This window comes from Stenella coeruleoalba, assembly GCF_951394435.1.
Source record: "Stenella coeruleoalba genome assembly, chromosome: 7".
Classification (NCBI taxonomy): Eukaryota; Metazoa; Chordata; class Mammalia; order Artiodactyla; family Delphinidae; genus Stenella; species Stenella coeruleoalba.
Genome location: NC_137153.1, coordinates 79,665,207 through 79,687,923, shown reverse-complemented (window position 1 = coordinate 79,687,923; position 22,717 = coordinate 79,665,207). Strand labels below are relative to the sequence as shown.

The 22,717-nt window shown below is 39.7% G+C and overlaps 1 protein-coding gene and 1 long non-coding RNA gene across 6 annotated transcripts in view; one reads left to right on the top strand and one right to left on the bottom strand.

Annotated features, from left to right (window-relative positions):
• Positions 1-22,717, bottom strand: part of LOC307188609 — a 197,413-nt gene that overhangs the window by 7,823 nt on the left and 166,873 nt on the right. The window contains exon 4 of the long non-coding RNA XR_013829014.1: positions 13,711-13,827. This is a non-coding gene — a long non-coding RNA (uncharacterized lncRNA). The remainder of the gene's footprint in view (positions 1-13,710; positions 13,828-22,717) is intronic.
• The window catches only part of PRUNE2 (prune homolog 2 with BCH domain), a 377,855-nt gene that overhangs the window by 346,355 nt on the left and 8,783 nt on the right, over positions 1-22,717 (top strand). For 4 of the 5 annotated variants that reach the window (XM_079925976.1, XM_079925978.1, XM_079925977.1 and 1 more), the window contains 5 exons: positions 6,419-6,521; positions 7,171-7,302; positions 8,658-8,744; positions 13,207-13,305; positions 21,946-21,993. In XM_079925976.1, coding sequence (XP_079782102.1) covers positions 6,419-6,521; positions 7,171-7,302; positions 8,658-8,744; positions 13,207-13,305; positions 21,946-21,993 — 469 coding nt within the window. The remainder of the gene's footprint in view (positions 1-6,418; positions 6,522-7,170; positions 7,303-8,657; positions 8,745-13,206; positions 13,306-21,945; positions 21,994-22,717) is intronic. The other variant, XM_079925979.1, reaches the window with a different exon arrangement.

Here is a 22,717-nt window from a genome sequence, read left to right as displayed (position 1 = left end):
TTAGGCAGGTTTACTCCTAGGTATTTTATTCTTTTTGATGCGATGGTAAGTGGAATTGTTTCTTGAATTTCTCTTTCTGATCTTTCATTGTTAGTGTATAGAAATGTAACAGATTTCTGTGTATTAATTTTGTATCCTGCAACCTTACCAGATTCATTGATGAGCTCTAGTAGTTTTCTGGCAGCATATTTAGGATTTCCTATGTATAGTATCATGTCATCTGCAAACAGTGACCGTTTTACTTCTTCTTTTCCAATTTAGATTCCTCTTATTTCATTTTCTTCTCTGATTGCCATGGCTAGGACTTCCAAAACTATGTTGAGTAAGAGTGGCAAGAGTGGACATCCTTGTCTTGTTCCTGATCTTAGAGGAAATGCTTTCAGCTTTTCACCATTGAGTATGATGTTGACTGGGTTTTTCATATATGGTCTTTATTATGTTGAGGTGGGTTCCCTCTATGCTCACTATCTGGAGAGTTTTTATCATAAATTGGTGTTGAATTTTGTCAAAAGCTGTTTCTGCATCAATTGAGAGGATCATATGGTTTTTATTATTCAGTTTGTTAATGTGGTTTATCACACTGATTTACTTGTGTATACTGAAAACTCCTTGCATCCCTGGGATAAATCCCACTCAGTCATGGTGTATGATCCTTTTAATGTGCTGTTGGATTCTGTTTGCTAGTATGTTGTCGAGGATTTTTGCATCTATGTTCACCAGTGATATTGGCTGGTAATTTTCTTTTTTTCTGGTATCTTTGTCTGGTATGATGGTGGCCTCATAGAATGAGTTTGGGACTGTTCCTTCCTCTTTGACTTTTTTGGAAGAGTTTCAAAAGAATAGGTGTTAACTCTTCTGTAAATGTTTTATAGAATTCGCCTGTGAAGCCTTCTGGCCCTGCACTTTTGTTTGTTGGGCATTTTAAAATCACAGTTTCAATTTCAGTGCTTGTGACTGGTCTGTTCATATTTTCTACTTCTTCCTGATTCAGTCTTGGTAGATAGTACCTTTCTAAGAATTTGTCCATTTCTTCCAGGTTGTCCAGTTTCTTGGCATACAGTTGCTTATAGTAGTCTCTTATGTTCCTTTGTATTTCTGTGGTGTCAGTTGTAACTTCTTTTTCATTTCTAATTTTATTGATTTGAGTACTCCCTTTTTTTCTTCATGAGTCTGGCTAAAGGCTTATCAATTTTGTTTGTCTTCTCAAAGAACCAGCTTTTAGTTTCATTCATCTTTGCTATTGTTTTCTTCTTCTCTATTTCATTTATTTCTGCACTGATCTTTACGATTTCTTTCCTTCTGCTAACTTTGTGGTTTTTTTGGTTCTTCTTTCTCTAGTTGCTTTAGGTGTAAGGTTAGGTTGTTTGAGACTCTTCTTGTTTCCTGAGGTAAGACTATATTGCTATAAACTTCCCTCTTAGAACTGCTTTTGCTGCGTCCCATAGGTTTTGATCATTGTGTTTTCGTTTGTCACTAGGTTTTTGATTTCCTCTGATTTCTTCAGTCATCCATTGGTCATTTAATAACATATGTTTAGCCTCCACATGTTTGGTGTTTTTTTTTTTTTTTTTTACAGTTTTTTCCTTGTAGTTTATTTCTAATATCATAGCACTGTGGTCAGAGAAGATGCTTGATATGATTTCCGTTCTCTCAGATTTACTGAGGCTTGTTTTGTGGCTCAGCATGTGATGTATCCTGGAAAATGTTCCATGTGCACATAAGAAGAATGTGTATCCTGCTGCTTTCGGATGGAATATTCTATAAATATCAATTAAGTCCATCTGATCTAATGTGTCATTTAAGGCCTGTGTTTCCTTATTGATTTTCTATCTGGATGATCTGTCCATTAATGTAAGGGGGGTGTTAAAGTCCCCCATTATTATTATTAATTTTAACATCTTTATTGGAGTATAATTGCTTTACAATGGTGTGTTAGTTTCTGCTTTATAAAAAAGTGAATCAGCTATACATATATCCCCATATCTCTTCCCTCTTGCATCTCCCTCCCTCCCACCAGTCTCCCATTATTATTGTGCTACAGTCAATTTCTCCTTTTAGGAGAAATGGCTGTTAGCATTTGCCTTATATATTGAGGCACTCCTACATTGGATTTGTATATGTATTTACAATTTTTATATCTTGGATTGATCCCTTGATCATTATGTAGTGTCCTTCTTTCTCTCTTGTAACAGTCTTTATTTTAAAGTCTATTTTGTCTGATATCAGTATTGCTGCTCCAGCTTTCTTTTGATTTCCATTTGCATGGAATACCTTTTCCCATCCCCTCACTTTCAGTCTGTATGTGTCCTTAGATCTGAAGTGGGTCTGTTGTAGACAGAATATATATGGGTCTTGTTTTTGTATCCATTCAGCCAGTCTATGTCTTTTTTTTTTTTTTTTTTGCAGTACACAGGCCTCTCACTGCTGTGGCCTCTCCCGTTGCGGAGCACAGGCTCCGGACGTGCAGGCCCAGAGGCCATGGCTCACGGGCCTAGCTGCTCCGTGGCATGTGGGCCCTTCCCGGACCGGGGCACGAACCCATGTCCCCTGCATCAGCAGGAGGACTCTCAACCACTGTGCCACCAGGGAAGCCCCAGTCTATGTCTTTTGGTTGGGACATTTAATCCATTTACATTTAAGGTAATTATTGATATGTGAGTTCTTATTGCCATCTTGTTAAATTGTTTTGGATTTGCTTTTGTAGGTCTTTTTTATTCCCTCCCTCTTTTGTTCTCTTGTGATTTGATGACTATCTTTAGAGTTGTGTTTGGATTGCTTTTTCTTTTTTGTGTGTTAACCTATTGTTAATTTTTGGTTTGCAGTTACCATAAGTTTCGATATAGCAGTCTATATATATACAAGATTGTTTAAAGTTGCTAGTCTCTTAATTTCAAATGCATTTCCAATATCCTGCATGTGTGCTCTCCTCTTCTCACGATTGCTGGTTTTTCATCTTGTGGGTGATTTCCTACCTTAACTGTATGTTTGCTTTTTACTGGTGAGCTTTCCCGTTTGTAATTTTCTTCTTTCTAGTTGTGGCCTTTTCTTTTTTGCTGAGAGAAGTTCCTTTAGCATTTGTTGTAAAGCTGGTTTGGTGGTGCTGAATTCTCTTAGCTTTTGGTTGTCTGTAAAGCTTTTGATTTCTCTGTCAAATCTCAATGAGAGCCTTGCTGGGTAGAGTATTCTTGGTTGTAGGTTTTTCCCTTTCATCACTTTAAGTATATCGTGCCACTCCCTTCTAGACTGCAGAGTTTCTGCTGAAAGTTCAGGTGATAACCTTATGGGGATTCCCTTGTATGTTATTTGTTGCTTTTCCCTTGTTACTTTTTTTGTGTGTGTGTGGTAGTGGGCCTCTCACTGTTGTGGCCTCTCCTGTTGCGGAGCACAGGCTCCGGACGCACAGGCTCAGCGGCCATGGCTCACGGGCCCAGCTGCTCCGCGGCATGTGGGATCTTCCCAGACCGGGGCACGAACCCGCGTCCCCTGCATCAGCAGGCGGACTCTCAACCACTGCGCCACCAGGGAAGGCCCCCTTGTTGCTTTTAATATTTTTTCTTTGTCTTTAATTTTTGTCAATTTGATTATTATGTGTCTTGGTGTGTTCCTTCTTAGATTTATCCTGTATGGGGCTCTGCACTTCCTGGACTTGAGTGTTTCCTTTTTCATGTTAGGGAAGTTTTTGGCTATTATCTCTTCAGATATTTTCTCAGGCCCTTTCTCTCGCCATTCTCCTTCTGGGATCCCTATAATGCGAATGTTGGTGCGTTTAGTGTTGTCGCAGAGGTCTCTTAGACTGTCCTCATTTACATGGCAGTGATTTTCCACCATTCTATCTGTCAGCTCACTTATTTGTTCTTCTGCCTCATTTATTCTGCTACTGATTCCTTCTGGCACATTTTTCACTTCACTTGTTGCACTGTCCATCTCTGTTTGTTCTTTAAAGCTTCTAGCTCTTTATTAAACATTTCTTGTATCCTCTCAGTCTGTGCCTCCATTCGTTTTCTGAGATCTTGGATCATCTTTACTATCACTACTCAATTCTTTTTTGGGTAGATTGCCTATTTCCACTTCACTTAGTTGTTCTTCTGGGGTTTTATCTTGTTCCTTCATCTGGGACATATTTCTTTGCCATCTCATTGTGTCTTAACTTTTTGTGTTTGTGGTCTCTGTTCCTCCAGCTGCAGGGCTGTAATTCTTCTTGGTTCTGGTGTCTACCCCCAGTGGGTGAGGCTGGTCCAGGGGTTCGTGCATGCTTTCTGATGGGAGGGACTGGTGCCTGCCCACTGGTGGGTGGAGCTGGGTCTTGTCCCTCTAATGGGCAGGGCCAGGTTAAGTGGTATATATATATATATATAGGCAGCTGTTGGCTCAGGATGACTTTAGGCAGCCTGTCTGCTGATGGGTGGGGCTCTGTTCCCACCCTGTTGGTTGTTTGGACTGAGGTGTCCCAGCACTGGAGCCTGCAGATTGTTGGGTGGGGCCAGGTCCCAAACTGGCAACCTTCAGGAGAGCTCACGCCAATGGGTATTCCCTGAGGTGTCCACCACCAGTGTCCTTGCCCCCACAGTGAGCCACAGCCAATTTCCCCCTCCCCAGTAGACTCTCCAAGATGCGCAGGTAGGTCTAGCCCAGGCTCCTGTGGAGTCACTGCTCTGCCCTGGGCCCCAGTGCACATTGAACCTTGTGTGTGCCCTCCAAGAGTGGAGTCTCTGTTTCCCCCAGTCCTGTGGAGCTGCTGTGCTAAAGCCCCACTGGCCTTAAAAGTGCCAAATGCCTGAGGGATCCTCCACCCGATGCCAGGCCCCCAGGCTGGGGAGCCTGATGTGGGCCTCAGAACTCTCACTCCTGTGGGAGAACCTCTGTGATATAATTATTTTCCAGTGAGGGATTTGATTATATCACGAAAGATCCCCTCCTACCATCTCATTGTGGCTTCCTCTGTGTCTTTGGGTGTGTATCTTTTTGTGTTAGGGTTGAGTCTTTTTTGTCAATGGTTGTTCAGCAGTTAGTTGTGATTTTGGTGTTTTCGTGTGAGGAGGTGAGCTCAAGTCCTTCTACTCTGCCATCTTGTCTCTGCCTTTCCTGGTGTCTCTCAGAAGAATACTTTTGTACTTGTTTTTAAGAGGGATTCATTACGCCTATTTTTTTCTTTTAATGAACTCTTTTTCATTGTGCTGAGCCTGAACTGCGTATTTTTGTGGTGTTAGGGTGGCTTAGTGACACTAATCCTATCCTTTGCGGATTTCTATTCAGTTATGGCTCTTCCTAAATGAAACTGTTTGTGGAACAAACACTTCTTATATTAAAATATATCTCCTGCCATTTTCCTTCATACCACATTCTAAAAAAAAAAGTTAGTAAATACCTGCATTTCGGAAAAGATGGGACTAAAGCAAAAAATCCAGAGGGAAGCTATTCCAATCCTGTTTTGCATATGTGTTGCATCAGGTATATACTTATGTAGGTAGCATCTTCTAAGATATGTAGCATAAGCATTGTCTACAGCAACCTCAAATTAGTAATATATGCAAACCCATAATTTGATGTATTTGTAGTCGGTATCACTTTCTTCCCCCACCTCTTTTGTGGTAGAGTCATACTCTCTATCCTTGTAGAGAACATCTTATTAAACTGCTTTTCAAGAGTTAAGCCCGTCCAAATCTATATCCAGCCAGTATTTTACTGCCTTGTAATCACCAGAAGGGTATTTAGAGTTCTGAAAAAATGAAACACACTGAATTCTGATCAGGCTTGAGGGTGTGTCCTGTCCTCCTACTCAAAGGTTTGAGGAAATCTCTTTAATGTTTCTGAAGTCCACAACTATGTTATATGACACAAATCACAAATGTTTAAAAAGGGATATTAAAAAATAAAAATACAGTACATTGAGATTCCAGAGACAAACCTGTGGAGACCTGACCAACCCTTGCCACGAAGTTCAAAGATGGGCTTTCAAGGAACACAGGCTTGCTACAACTAGGATGAACTAAAGAGGATCAAAGAGAACCTCTTTCTTAGCCATTAAAAGAAACAGTGTTATATAAATTAGCTTTTTTATTATATAAATTAGATGCCCTGAAGTCAAAAAGTGTTGCCCCACCATCTTTTGATAAGTTGAATACTTCTAACACACTTATGACTGTGTACAACACGTATAATCATCCTTAATACATGGACACCCTATATATGCAAATATATTCACACTATTTAAGAATCTATATAACTTACATCTTAACCCCTGAAAGATAATTATATGTGTATATACTTATAGAAGTATGGTCTACATAATACTCATTTAAAGATGTACTAATACATGCACATACACACTCTTGCCAAGGCTTCCAGATTTATCCTTTAGGTTAAATATCTTGTTAAGAGCTTTCAGTTGGTTACAAATGTCTTTTTGTTTGTCCTCTAGGATACTACGGGGATGGCCTAAATGCCATCATTGTGTTTGCTGCCTGTTTTCTGCCAGACAGCAGTCGGGCGGATTACCACTATGTCATGGAAAATCTTTTCCTGTGAGTGATATTTACAACAAAATGTTTTCAGTTAATGTCTGCGGGCATGCGATGGCAGATAGAGCATCTTTAATAAAAGGAGATAGATGATGTAGACTATTCTAAGCCTTTGATTAAAAGTTGATGAAATCTGTGTCAAGGAAAATTGCTCAAGAGACCAAAAGCTTTAGAGGGGCTGTTTTGTCTGTAGAATGAATCGAAAACAAAATGAACACAGTCTGGTCTGCATTTTAAAATTCTGTAACATTTCCTTTGGGTGAAGTACTATTTTTGTTCTCTGATAACATGTTCTTAGCCAACTGATGATAACCTGACCTCATTTATATCTGCCTTTATTTAATCTGACTTGCCCTTAGTATATAATAACATTGCTGACATTTTTGAAAGTCAGGTTTCTAACCTACACATTTTTCAAGTGTACCTGCATTTAAAAAAAAAATGGAAAAAAGATAACTGTGCAAATAAATGAGTAATACTCTCAGAGAACTGATCTTAGGTAACTGCATTCTTCTCAAGCTGAAGAGGGAATGTGTGCAACCGTTCTTAAATATCATGCACCCTGTAATTTAAATGTTACATAATTATGGTGAAATAAGATGAACTCTTTCATGTGGAAACTGAAAACACTTATCTTTCTTCCTGTGATCAGATATGTAATAAGTACATTAGAGCTGATGGTAGCTGAAGACTATATGATTGTGTACTTGAATGGTGCAACCCCAAGACGGAAGATGCCAGGGCTAGGCTGGATGAAGAAATGCTACCAGATGATTGACAGACGGTATGTGGGCTCCATAATCTAATCACTATTTTGACTGCCTCAGTGACTCCCATCTCCAGTGACCTTTTAATTTACCAAAGATGCGATCACAATTTAGGAACATTGAATTAATGCTGATTCGAGATAATAAATTATAAAAATATTAATAAGTGTCACTTGATGCCCCAAATTTGAAATAAAGCAGATCTTCCCCAGATTTTGTTAAATGTTGTAATCTCAGACTTGGCAACAAGTATTTTAAATATGCATATGCTGTTGCCATATGGAGGTGCAATTTGAGCTGATAAGCCAAAGTCCATGATTCTTTACTAGTATCATGTAACCTTGCGGCCATTCTTGTGCACTAGGACTGTTGTGACTTAGGCAATCCTACTGCTCTTATTTCAACATTCACTGTTAATTCTGGCCCATATGGTGCCTTTGTGTGCCCCTTCCTCAAGATACGTCACTTCTATCCATACTGGTTTTATTAGAACCAAACACGTTATTGCCATCTACAGGAAAATTGTCATAATAAGCATACAAATTTATGATGTCTTCCATATGTGTGGCTTCCCCTCAGATGTGGCTCCCTGTATAGCAACATGTGAGTGTCCTGTTATAGTAACTAAAATCCATTAATCATCTAAACATACATAAAGTAGCATTGCTAATGCTGAAAAATATGCCTGAATGTACAAAACGTTAAAATGATTATCTGAAGGCCAAACAACCACATGCTATACTGTTACCATTTCACTCTACAGAAGAAGAAACCCAGGCTCAGTAGAACAAATTGGCTAAGTTGCTAGTAAGAGTGTATTCATTTCAAAATAGTAAAAATAATGCTGACAAAAATGAAAAACATCGTTAAACAAAAACATGCCATATGGTTATAGATTTATGCACTCCAAGAATACAAAAATTCTATTTTACATTTATTCTTATGGGAAACTGAGGTTTGAATTATGCATGTTTCAAATTATATCTCAAAAGGCATTCGTTTGATTGATCATGGCATTCTGTACCTTCCTACCAGATAACAGTAACTTACATAGAATCCCCTAATATCATATATATATATATTCTTATTTGGGGATATACTTTCTGTTTTAACTCCCACTCAAAATAGGTTATGAGTGGGCTTCCCTGGTGGCGCAGTGGTTGAGAGTCCGCCTGCTGATGCAGGGGACACGGGTTCGTGCCCCGGTCCGGGAAGATCCCACATGCCACGGAGCGGCTGGGCCCGTGAGCCATGGCCATGGAGCCTGTGCTCCGCAACGGGAGAGGCCACAACAGTGAGAGGCCTGCGTACCACAAAAAACAAACAAACAAACAAAATAGGTTATGAGTAATTTTTTTTCTTTTCACAATAGGTTGCGGAAGAACTTAAAATCATTCATCATTGTTCATCCATCTTGGTTCATCAGAACAATCCTTGCAATTACACGACCTTTTATAAGGTATGGTCATTACTGTAGTAAAAGTAAACGTACTAGTTTTTAAAAATATGTATTCATTGTCTTCTGAACAAAAATTCATAAACCAAGAGAGTAGGAAAATATGTTTGCCTCTGCCTTTCCTGAAAATATACTTTGGACTACCCAGCAAGAGACTCTAATTAAGAGTGAGCATATTTTCGCAGTGAATATTTTCCCCCCATAATTATAAAACATGACTTTTATACTGCTTGCTGTAAACACAGAAGATAAAATAGTGAGGTTTCTGTGCCATATGACAAAAGGGAACAGATAGTACTTTTAAAGTAATATATGGTATATGGTAGAGAATCAAAGAGGTAGAGTAACATAACAATGAAAATAAAGACACACCAGGGACAGAAACAGACGCCAGGTCTTGTCTTAATTGTTCTATTTCTTCTGAACAAATCCCACGTAGGTTACCAAAGGTAGGCAAAGCGTCTGAGCGGCCATTTTGAGAGCTTTGTTTTGATTATCCATAAGGCTTCTTGGTTTAAATTCACTTCAAATCAGTAAATATTTGTTTATCATCTATTCTGTGTTGGGTGCTGTATAACCTTACATTTCAGTGATGAAAGGTAAGATATGACTTTTATATAGTAAGAATGAGACAGTTAAATGAAAGGGACAGTACAGGTTTTCTGGAGAGCTTTACAAAATATAATAAAATAGGGAGGGGCAAGATAGGGGTATGGAATTAAGAGGTACAAACTAGGTATAAAATAAATAAGCTACAAGCATATATTATACAGCACAGGGAATATAGCCGACATTTTATAATAACTTCAGTGGAATATAGTCTATAAAAATAGGGAATCACTATGTTGTATGCCTGAAACTAATACAATATTGTGAATCAACTATACTTCAGCTAACTAGAACAATGTCTTCCCTAACGTCAGGATACCAATCAGATAAATTGAAATTTTTCCATCTCCAAGTTATTAATGAATCCCTAAGAAAAATTCTGATCACTTTACTTCTGGAGAAAACAATTAAAGGTTAAAATCCTTTATATTTTTTTAATGTAGATTTTACTGTGCCTTCCAGAGTCCACCTTTTTTGTTCCCTGTTCACTTATTTATTTAGCATTCCCATCCCCTACTTCCAAAAACTGAGCAGTAGCAGGATTCAACCTAGTCTTCCTCTGGCAAAGATTTCTTTACCATACCATGTTATATTACTTTAAAAAATAATATGAGCTTTTAAGATGTACAAAAAGCCACTTATTTTAAGATTAGCAGAAAATGCTTTGACAGGGGAGGAGGAAGAGCTTATATAAACTTTAATGCGTAAAAAAGCAAGCATTAGAATTGATATTGATTCACTGATGTTTATTTAATAGTTCAGCTCTAATTATAAAACAAATATATTTCTTCCTGATAAATACTTGTTATGGTAAGAGTATTGAAAACAGATTGTAAGTCAACATTTATTGAAGGGCGTTTCAAGATAATAATTACAACAAAAATAATAAACTTATAGCAAGTAGTGTTGCGGTAGATCATGTATAATAATGGCCTACCTTTACTGAGTGCTTACATTATTTTATTTAACCCTAATGACAGTCCTCTGAAGGAGGTACTGCTTACTATTTCTGTTATATAGGAGAAAACCCTGAGGTTCAGTGAGGTCAAATAAATTGTCTAAAGCAGGAGCCAGCAAAGCCATTCTGTAAAGGATCAGATATTAAGTATTTTCCATGTTATGGGCCATACAGTCTTAATCACAACCACGCAGCTCTTCCATGGTAGGGTGAAAGCAGCCGTAGACAATATGTAAATAAATAAGTATGGCTGTGTTCCAATAAAACTTGATTCATGAATACTGACATTGAATTTTCTGAAATCTTTTACATGTCACAATATTCTTCTTTTGAGCATTTTTCAACCATTTAAAAAATGTAAAAACCAGTCGTAGCTCAAGGATGTAAAAAAAAAAAATCATAAGCTGGCTTTGGCCATGGTTTGCCAACCCCAGGTCTAAGGTAACAGAGCCAAGAAATGATAGTCAGGCTTTGAACCCAATGTCTGCGTAATTCTAAAGAACACACGTTTCAAGCACTTAAACACCGTGTTCTACAATTTCATCATGTAAGACCCTCTTTAAATATCCCTCTGTAAATCAGTCTACATCAGTGTCATCAATTTTTTGAACTGAAAAAAGGAGGTCACTAAAATGTATTATAGGTCTTTTCACTGCTAAAGGGTAACACCTATGATAGAGGTATATGGTAAGTTTTTTTTTTAATTCATGTATTTTTTAAATTGAAGTATAACTGATTTACAATGTTGTGTTAGTTTCTGGTGTACAGTGAAGTGATTCAGTTTTATATATATACATATATATATGTATATATAAAAAACTGAATATGAAAAAGAATATATATCGTATTTCCATTATGGTTTATTGCGGGATATTGAATATAGTTCCCTGTGTTACACAGGAGGACCTTGTTGTCTATCTATTTTATATATATAGTAGTTTGTATCTGCTAATCCCATACTCCTAATTTTTCTCTCTCCCCTCAAATGCCTTTTTTTAAAATGAATCGTTTGTGTCAAGCATTGGGTTAGGTGCTGGAGCCTGAGAAGTTAAATAGCTCAGTTGCTGCCCTCAGGGAGTTCACAGCCGGGCAGCTGACATAGGAGGACTAGAAAACAGTTATAATACAGGGTACAAAGGAAGCGCGATGAGGCCTGATAACTCACGGTGAGTGTGAGTTTTAAGGTAACAGGTGGAGTGTGAAGGCTGAGAGTCTGCATCAAGAGAGGCTTTCCAGAAGAATGTGCCCTCAAGTTGAGTTCTGAAGACTAACAGCATTGGCCAGCTAAAGCCAGGTAGAGGAAACAGCAGGTACCAACACACCAAGAAGGAGGTACCATACACCAGGCATATTTAGAGAACTGTACATTCCAGTGTGGAGGTGTCCCCCCTTGCATAACTAACTTCTTCTGCCTTTTTATTCCACCCCCTCCATCTTTCATCAAAACCTGAATTTAGCTTGAAAACTCTGGAGGAAGGAAGTGGCCTAAGGTAGCATATTGTTGGTAGTGTGTGTTCACCCAAGGCTGATCAGGACGACTAGAAGTGACTTTTGGGAGATGAAGGTTGTTCACAAGTCACAGCCAGTGGCCCAGGGTCAAAACTGCGAGTAAAATGTGAAAGACAGATGTATGGAGAACTGACCTTGAAAAGACTTCCTATTAGAATACGCAGTAGTTGAACAGAAGACAGTACAGTTGGCAGATGGCACAGCATCCTCCCAGTAGACTGGGGAGGCCCTTTCATTGGAGAACATTCAGGAAAGTTTGATGCCTGATCAAATTCCCTTTCAACTGGAATGATCTATTTTTAGAATTAGCTTGCTATTACACCAACAATACAAAAATGCCTTCCTTCCTTCTTCTTATAAAACATCCAATCATTATAAAGACCAAGTTCTTCCTTCAGCAACTACCGACTCTTGTGCCCAGCCCCCTTCCCCAGAGGCAAATTCAGGAGTCTCCTTGCAAGTTGTTTTCTATGCATTTACACACATCTAAAATGACAACATTGAGATGAAAGCCGTCTGTCATTCAAATCCGATGACTGGAACACTGTTTTTTGAACATTGTTTCATCTGGAATGACCTTTCAAGATTTAAAACTTTAAAAAGTATATATATATTTAAAATAAAAGTACAACTAAAAAAATAAGAGGAAAACAGGTTTATATATATTTTAAAAATATATCAACCGGGCTTCCCTGGTGGCGCAGTGGTTGGGAGTCCGCCTGCCGATGTAGGGGACACGGGTTCGTGCCCCGGTCCGGGAAGATCCCACATGCCGCGGAGCGGCTGGGCCCGTGAGCCATGGCCTCTGAGCCTGCGCGTCCGGAGCCTGTGCTCCACAACGGGAGAGGCCACAACAGTGAGAGGCCCGCGTACCGCAAAAAAAAAAAAAAAAAATATATATATATATATATATATCAACCGTGGTAGATTCTGAAAGAACCAATGACAAGATTTTTGTTTGCTAAAAACAAACAAGCAAACAAAGGGAAACAAACCATAAACCAGTGACAATTCAGAGTGGCAGGAACCACCGGGAGGCCGTGCAATGTGTGGACCCTGCGGTCAGGCTGCCCGGGTTTAAATCTAGGCTTTGCCACTTACTGAAGGTGAAATCTGGGCAAACACTTAACGCCATATGTTTTAAGTCTCCTTATCTTTAAAAAGAGAACGATAATAGTATCTACCTCATTAGGCTATCAATCATAGGAAATAAAAGAATATATATAAACCAGTTAAAACAGTGTCTGGCACATAGTAACTACTGAAATAATATAGCCACTCTTCTTAGGAAGAGTGCTGGGACAAGGTGATAAGAATTTTCAAGAAGAGGCAGCAGCCTGAGAAGGGATGGAGGAGCGACTGATATCTTTTTTCTTTTCTTTTTTCTAGTTCAAAGTTCAGCAGTAAAATTAAATACGTCAGTAGCTTATCAGAACTCAGTGGGCTGATCCCAATGGATTGCATCCATATTCCAGAGAGCATCATCAAGTAAGTCCTGATGGTTTTGAAGATTTGGGGAGAAATACTGCATGTCTGGAGAAGGAGATTAGGAAATAACTGATTTATAAAATATGGGGAAAGGGCATTACCTTCTATTTAAAATGAATATTAAATATTCTCCAATAAATATTTTCCTTTCTTATAGCCTAGCGATAACTGTTCTGTTCTTTCAGATCTTCTTTCACATATTGGTGTTACTGAAATTTCCTCATTTTTATCTTGAATTTACTACCATTTTGGAGAAAGCCTGAATTTAACATTAATCAGCATATTTGTTACTTGTGTCTAGCATGCCACACAGACCCAGTGTGTTTCGTGCATAGCCTGGATTTCTTTACTGCCTTACATAAAGTAATTTATCGGCTTGACCCTAGGAAAAGAGAAAAAAATTACCCTTTCTCTGTTTTCTTCTCAGTCCTTTTTCTTCATGGTTCCCTTCAGGTGAAAGATAAAGCAGAGTGGTGGGTGGTGCAGTTAGGAATGACCTCCTTACTCAGTACAGGGTAAAGCCTGTGGGAAGAAAGTATGGATACTGAAGGTTGTAGGATTAGGCTGCAAAAATAATACAAATAAAAAGTTAACTGAACAACTGCTTGGAGCTGGGACTTAAAAACATGATGCTGGAGAATGAACCCTCCTAACTGGTTCATTGTTGCAAAAGAGCTATTGTTTACTGTCGATCATGTTTTTCATCCACTGTGTCTGATTCACTAGCTTTCTGTGTGATTAAAACTGGGAGGAATCTAACCATCAGCTCAAGAGAAAACAGTCAAGGATACCCCATCTTCCTCCATAAGATGGAGAGCAAAAGTGACCTCCCAATTTGGGCTTCCAAAAAAGAGTCCCCTCACTTAAAAAAAAAAAAGGGCACAGAAACTGGAAGGAAAAGACTCTAATGTGTCTCTGCTGTGCTAGGCATAGAAGTGCTCTATTTATATCTTTTATTTAATCCCCACAGTAAACCCCCGTTTACGGAGAAGGAAGACAACTTAGGAAGGGGACGTTACTTATGCAAAGTATAAGTAGGAACAAGGAAGAGATGGAACTAGAATTCAAATCCAGGTCAGCCTGGCACCGCAATGCCCATGCCCTTTTCTAGCAGATTTCTTTACTTCCCTTAAAAAACCATCTAAAGTCAAAACTCAGAAGCAGCTGCGTTTGGTTTTCCGGCATCCCGATATCAGGTAAGAACAGAGGATACCGACTGGATTGAGGACTGCCAGTTAGCTCAGCTGAATCAAGCAGAGTGTTCATAAGCTCCTAATGGTGGCTTTAATCCTCACTAGCTTCACAGAGTCCCGAAACCAGCACACCTTCTAGCTCTAGCCTGCTGCCTCAAAAAAGGGACCCCATCTCCAAAACCCACTCCTAGTCTTTAAATGTAAAAGTACTGGAGCACCCACCTCCTATAATGCCGTCTCCCTTTGCAAAAGATGACAAGGACCTTCCCTCGTCAAGTGGAAATGAGCACTGGACATTTTCTAGGTAAATATGGCAGTGCTTCCCCGGTGTGGCAAGTGGAAAAAGAGAAGAGAGTGGGCTTTGGAGGCTTAGCATTAGGTTTGAACCTTCCCACCTGCCTCTCTGAGACTTCAGGAAACCTATTTAAAACCCTGAGTCAGGGCTTCCCTGGTGGCGCAGTGGTTAAGAATCCGCCTGCCAATGCAGGGGACACGGGTTCGAGCCCTGGTCCAGGAAATTCCCCCACGCGCGGAGCAACTAAGCCCATGCGCTACAACTACTGAGCCTGTGCTCTAGAGCCCACGAGACACAACTACTGAAGCCTGTGCACCTAGAGCCCGTGCTCCGCAACAAGAGAAGCCACCGCAATGAGAAGCTCACACACCACAACGAAGAGTAGCCCCCGCTCACTGCAACTAGAGAGAGCCTGTGCGCAGCAACAAAGACCCCACGCAGCCAAAAATAAAATAATTAAAAAAAACAAACTAACAAACTCTGAGTCTCAGCTTCAGCATCTTTAAAATGAGAAAGTAAGGAGCAATGGAAAGGTCCTGAGGACTGAATGAGAACAGTGTACGTAAAGCATTGAGGAAGCCTGGCACAAAGCTGGCAATCCAGAATGTTATTTATTGTAATTGTGTTGCTTTTAGAGACTTGCTATTTATACAGGGAAGTTTAGTTGTTGAGAAGTTAAACATGCCAGAGGAGCTTTTCATTCATCTACACATGTCAGTTTTCAAGGGCTCCATTTGGGAAAAGTTTCTTTGGCAGGAAGGGCTTCATTTGGAAAGAGTTTCTTCTGGAGGAAGAAATTTACAACCATGCCCGCCCTCCCCATGTGTCCATGATTGATCTCTCCCATCATCTTTTGTAATCCATCTTCTCTGGATGTCCTTTCTCTCATTTCTGTGACTGACCCTCATTGCCTCATTTTCATATTATGCCATTTTCAAGCCATAGCTCCTTCCCATTACACAATAGCATTCAGAGGGTCTGATGTCATCCAATCCCAAGACCAATATTCAGCTGGGATGGAGCCTGTCATCAAAGGGCTTAAATGCAAGAAAAACGAGCCCAATCTGGAATCAGATTTATAATCACTGATTACAGGCGATTCTTATTATTTGTGGCAGTGATGTTCTTACAAGATTTGAATAAAGTACCGAACCGTTGTTTCTAGGGGGCATACAGGGCTGAGTTTCTGTGAGTACTCAGTCACCACACTTTCATTGACCGATTAATATATAAACTTGTCTTATTGCGTTTCTGTTTAAAGATATTTTATTTGACCTGTACTGTTGATTGACTAACATTGAACTCAGGGCCAACAGCACTGTAACTTGTGCCTGAATAAAGCTTATCTAACACACATACATCCTTCCCTAAGGCACACCATAGCCTCCCTGTGCTTAGGAATACGAGATGGTACTTAAGCACAATGTTTGGGGAACGTTTTTAATAAAGAAAGAGATCGCCAGCAAAAAGCACAAAAATGAGAAAAACATGACACTTCAGAGACTGTAAAAAGCCTACTTGTTTGCAGCAAAAGAGCTGAGACGAGAAGGCAGAGCCTCGCCTAGTTCCACATCAGCTGGGAACCCACAGGTCAGGTGACTCAAATTTCTGGTCACTCTGTGAACATCCACAAGTGACCATGAAAGTGCCGTAAGTACTGCTTTAGAGGTTGCAACTATGGTTTAGCAAGTAGGCGAATTTGCAAACACGGAATCTGCAAATCATGAGGATTGGCTGGATATAATCATAAATTCGAAATAATTGACTATATCTAATAAAAACAAGATTTCTCCCCAAAGGCAATTTGATTACTCTTTGGGTAGGCTTTTCCTCTCATGTTTTGACTGTTCTGTAAAACACTGACCTGTCATTTTTTTTTCCATCTGTCTGTCTGCTCGTTTTCCTCACTGCATTCATTTTTTTATCCTGTAAGGTACGATGAAGAGAGATCTTATAAGAGAAGTGTGAGGTAAAAGTCTCCTGATCTACAGTTCACGCTGGGTCCTCTGTGTGTGTACACCAGTGTCTTACTTGTGGGTGACCTCAACACGCTATCGGAGCAGAGGTCCTCGTACCAGTCCCTTGTAGTATATCATTTCCAGTCTTTGTCTTGTGTGTAAAAAAAGCTGTTGAGGTCAACCTAATTTGCAACTGAAACCTACTAAACCAGACACGTCCCTGACTTGGCCCAGGCTGCAAGCTAACTTTAACTGTCCCCAGCAACTGCTATGGCTGTTTCCAGCTTTATTCAGCCAGCATGTTGCCAATTTTCTTGCAACGTTTATATCTATCATCTTTATGAAGGACTTTGCAAAAGAAACGTACATAAACGTTGAATCGGAGTTCTGAACACACCGTATTTAATTGAAGGAATGTGTCTCAGTGCTCCAAAGGTTGGTTTTTAAAAGCACATACGCTCCACTTATGTCTGGCTCTGCTTTGCTGGGTGACTCTTCTCACGCTCTGCTTGCTTTTTTGTTTCTTTTCTACACTGCTAATTTTTGCTCATGCAGACTGGATGAAGAACTGAGGGAAGCATCAGAAGCAGCTAAGTAAGACTTGGTTTCCATTCAGCAGCTGGCAGTGATGTTGGCTTGCATTTCAGGAATGAATTGGGAGGACCTGCATGCCTGGTGTTTTATTCTTGCATCCTGACAATACTGCCCTTTAAAAGTTTCCTTTGTTCCACGATAGATGTAATTTCTCTTATTTGTACTACAGTCTATTTGCCCCCCACACCCTCCCCCCCCATGATCTGGGTTATCTTGGTCATCTTGTTACTGTTGTTTAATTTCTTTTAAAAATATACATGCAATTTTAGGCACTACAGCAAAAGAAACACATCGCAGGCACTGCCACATATAGTATAACATCCAGATGATCGCTTGGCTGTATTGAGGCAATAAACCTCACCAGTTCATACTAATGCAGAAAAATGATGGCAAGTTGAATTTTGCAATAGTTTTGTAGAACCAAATTCACGAATTCCCAAGATTTTTTAAAAACACCTTATTTAGTGACTGGCAAATACAGCTTAACTAACAGCTTCTGAGCTATTTGGATGAATAAAAAAATTATTGCTCACTATTATTATAGTTTTCAAAACAGCAAAATCATAACTTTAATGCAAATATAAAACGAATACATGCCAATGATTTTGTTCAACTAATTATTTAATGAAGGAACCAGTAAGCTGTTAAAACCAGTTCAACGAGCATTTGAAAAGCTAGACATCTATAGGCAGTTTATAAAGGAATATTAGGATAAAAATATTGGTTTAGATACAAAACTGATTAATGTTCAACAGGGCAATAAACTGTAACCTTAGGGTTATCTTTTCCACTGGACAGAAATTATTTGCATCTCTGCTCAATAAAAATCTACAAGTTAACATCTGCCTCTACAGAGTTGTAAGATCAATAGAAAGTCAACTCAGCACTGCTTTTAAAGAACATTCAGGGCTTCCCTGGTGGCACAGTGGTTGAGAGTCAGCCTGCCGATTCAGGGGACACGGGTTCTTGCCCCGGTCCGGGAAGATCTCCTCACATGCCGCGGAGCGGCTGGGCCCGTGAGCCATGGCCACTGAGCCTGCGCGTCCGGAGCCTGTGCTCTGCAACGGGAGAGGCCACAACAGTGAGAGGCCCGTGTACCGAAAAAAAAAAAAAAAAAAGAACATCCAGTAATTTCCTTTTCTTATTTCCCGGTCACAGATAATTTTTCTGACACTTTATGTGAAATCTAGACAAGAATATTTGCTATATTAAGCTTCTCCATTTCACATGTTGCTTACACTGTTAATTTTTTTTTTTTTTTTTTTTTTTTACGGTACACGGGCCTCTCACCGCTGCGGCCCCTCCCGCTGCGGAGCACAGGCTCCGGACGCGCAGGCCCAGCTGCCATGGCCCACGGGCCCAGCTGCTCCGCGGCATGTGGGATCCTCCCGGACCGGGCCACGAACCCGTGTGCCCCGCATCGGCAGGCGGACTCCCAACCACTGCGCCACCAGGGAAGCCCCACTGTTAATTTTTATAACCCGTTCCTGTTTTAATAGATATTGCAAAAGCAGAAAGCCTGGACAATGTCCAAACAGCTACAAATTCTGACTAAGTAAGATCTAAATTAGTGACGCTTTACCTGTGTAGGTGTAAATGCCAATTCCTCATGAAAACAATCCATTTAGATATTTTTTCCCTACAGCACATTTTTATAGCAGGTAATCTGTAGAATTATTTGCTTATAGTGTGGCTCTTTTGGGTTTAAAAACTCAAGGAAAGGTTTTTGCTTTAGAAAGTTTAGCATTAGAGTAGTTTACTGTTAAATACTCCTATCCTCTAGTTTTCTTTCAAGGTAACTGACACCCACTTAGACTAACAATACTCAAAATTACACAAATTTTTACTTTAACAGAATCTTCTTAGTCTCTAACTCAACAGTTGAAAACAAGAAGCTGTGGAAAGAAGGAAGATATTAGAAATCAAGGAACCGAAAGTTGGTGTAATGTACCCCTTCAGCAGTTATCTTTGCTCAAATTGCACTGTCATGAGCTTTCCCTACAAAGAGAACTAGCAGTTAGTTTCCCTTTCGTATTCATTTTTTTAGGATAACGTATTTATGAAATTAAGGAGCTGTTTTCAAGACAAAAGATGAGGAAAGAGCATCAATAATTTTCCAGCCAAACCCACTATAGAGCCCTAGTCATGTGCTATCATTACCATAAAATCTTGCCTCCTTCAATAGTTATCTTCCCTCCATATTTCTACTCTTCCTGCTTAGCTACCATAGGAAAACATTTATCATTTTTGGTTTAGTTGTGTAGCTTTCTCTTTTTTTCTCTCAAATTCTTCATTTTGTTCACTAATCTACTGCCACAGATCCTCTCCCCCGATATCTAAATGGTCTCGGGTGGCCCTGAGATGTCTTGATCTCCTTCCTAAAGGAAGCACCAAGCTCATGCCTAGTACATACTAGATGCTCAGTAAATTTCTGCTGCATGAATGGGTGAATGTGCATAAGACTAATAAGATCATTGCTGTGGGGCAGTGGTTCTCAATCTTAACTGTGCATCAGAATCACCTGGAGCACTTGTTAAAACACAAGTATCCTGGGCCTCGCCCTCAAAGTTTCTGACTCGGCAGGCCTGAGAAATCTGTATTTCTAACTGGTTCCCAGTAATGCTAATACTGCCAGTCTCGGTACCTTGCTTTGAGAATCACTGTCTTAAAGTAAATGGCTGAATAAAAATAATTAGATTTGTCCCAGGAGATCTATGCTCTTGCTTTGGATTCAGTGAGTAAGCCGCCTGTCTAAATTCTCCTCCAATTGATCCTACTTCTTCTGATGGTGACATTACAGAGATGAGGCAATGAGATATATCTGCACATCTGAAAACGTGGAAGGAGAAAGAATTTTACTCTGTTGACCCCACCGATGATTGAAATCCCTCAGAATCCTTCCGTTTTGGCATGCTAGCTACATCTTCTTGACTACCTTTCAGCCTCTGAAGTGGTCCCCCAACCCTTGGACAGACTGTAGAGGATGATTTGAGGTTCAGAAAACATAAATCACTGCAGATCTATGGTTAGATTTTAGAAGCCAGAAAAACCAGGTTCCTTTCACGAACAGATGCCCCCTGACTTTCCACACGACCTTAACTAGAACGCTTCAGGCTGGTTCTAACAAAAGCAAACACATACCCTGTCAGGGAACAAAGCCTGTCTGTCTTTAGTCCCTCTAGTGTTTTTAAACATTCACCCTCTCCCCACATACACATACACACACATACCACCTCCACCTCTAATTGACTTTCAGAAGGCAATTTCCTCAGCCTGCCTTATTTTTTTCCTTAAACCTTTAGTTTTATGTAGGAAAGAAAATACTTTCAAAGGATAAGTTGTATCTATAGAGCCGTTCTTATTTTGAAAACGGCGAAGAATCCGTCTGTCGCCTCTGGGGTGACAGTAACACGTGAGCTGCAAATTGCTGTTTGCCTTGGAAGGATTACGCAAAGTTAAAAAGCAGGAAAGCTAGGTTTGGAAGACTGCCCTGCCTTGATTCCACTGCAGCTTCACTAGGTTTTTCTAGAACAGTCAACACTTGCCTGACTGTCCTTGTTCACTAGAGTTGCCAGGTATCCTCCATAAAAATACCACCACCGGCGAGAAGGGAAGCTGGAGAGGGGCAAAAAGCCCTCTGCCCTTCTCAGGGAGCCAGACTTCTGCCATTTTCAACAAAATACCTAACATTAATAACCAAACCTCTGATGTGCAGACAGATACCCCGGCTTGTGAAATTATTCACATTACAAAAGGAACTCCCGCACGTAAAAAGGATCACCGCATCTCTTTAAATGGCGTTTGTTTGCCAACAATAAAATATTTACCAGAGGGGAACAAGTAACAGTTGGAGTGTTAAGTATTAATTGGAAATTAATATAAAGCAAGGTTGAAATTGGCTAACAGAGGAATCACATGGAATATCAAAAGCAGCTAATATTACACAAGAAAGCATAAACACATTCATACACCATAATAAAAGTTTCCTTATTTTATATGGTTACATTTTTCTTTCTGGATGAAATCAGTTTAGGTTAATGTTAGGACTCACTTGTTTGACCTGAATACAGATCAGCTGTAAGGTATTTTTCTGTAACAACACCAAAGAAAGCTGAAACTGGCATTCTTTTAGTGTCTTGGAAAATCTTCGTTGTTGTGAAAACTGAAAGTTAACTGTGTTCGTATGTAAATAACGTCAGGCTGCTTGAGAAGGATTGTCCTTTGTGTCTAAAATATTATATTATTTGGGTTACAAATAAAAATTTGCAATATAATGTTCCCTGAATAAGATAGATTGAAAAGTCAGGAAAAAGAAAAAACAAACAAAAAAAAACAAGGACAGAAGAGACCGATGGAGGTGTTTGGAGTTCTCAATCTTCCTTTTATGGTTCTAAATCAGAAGCAATTACTATATTTCAAAACTGATGGTAAAAGAATCAGAGCTTAATCTCATCATCTGTTCAGGTGTAGATGTGTTCAGTAGTAGCAATGGGACCACACTAAACAGTTTAAAAAGGCCAAATCTGTCGTGTTTACAAAGTGGTAACAGTGGAGAAAATGTTTACTGCTTCCTTTTTTTTTTTCCTCCCCTTGCACTCAGAACTAGCTGCCTTTACAATGAACCAGAAATGTCTTCTATGGAGAAGGAGTAAGAATTCACCATCAATAACAACTGTGTGGTTACTTATTATGTTGTTTGGCTGGGCTCTGAAAGACAAAATACATTGAGGATTGGGTAAACACCGTTTAGATGTTCAGCTTTCATGTTCTCTATTCCTGAATTTAGAAACTTAAAGAGAAATGTGCCAGCTTAACACGGTCTCACTCATGATCACCATTAGATGACGTAAGGACAACCTAAGTCTTCATTTGGCATTCTATTTTTCCAGTCCAAAAGTGAGGAGAAAATGAGTATTTGAGCCAGATGTAAAAGCATTTGGGCAAGAGGAATGCAACTCTGCTTTCTGAATTACATCATTCATATTTTAATTAGTGAAAGTAGGGACTTCCATTTGAACTTATTTTGGTGGATGGGAGAGAAAACGTCCTTGTTTCGAAAATTCAAGAGGCAGTTGAGTCCGGATGGAACTTTAGGAATGATCTAGTCCATCTAGTCTCATCCTGTGAGAAACAAAAATTGAGCATGTACTGGGTTCTTACCACGTGCCAGGTTCTATGTAAAAACCTGCACGCACACTTTCTGATTTTTATCCTCAGAATAAGCCAATGAGGTGCGTTTTGTAGATAAGGAAAGAGCAGCATAGAGAGATTAGCTGGCCAGTCCAATTTGTACAGCTGTAAGAATGGCCCAGAGCTGGGACTGGAGCCTTTGCAGGGCAGTTTCAGAGCCAGTGGTTTTGAAATCAGAGAGA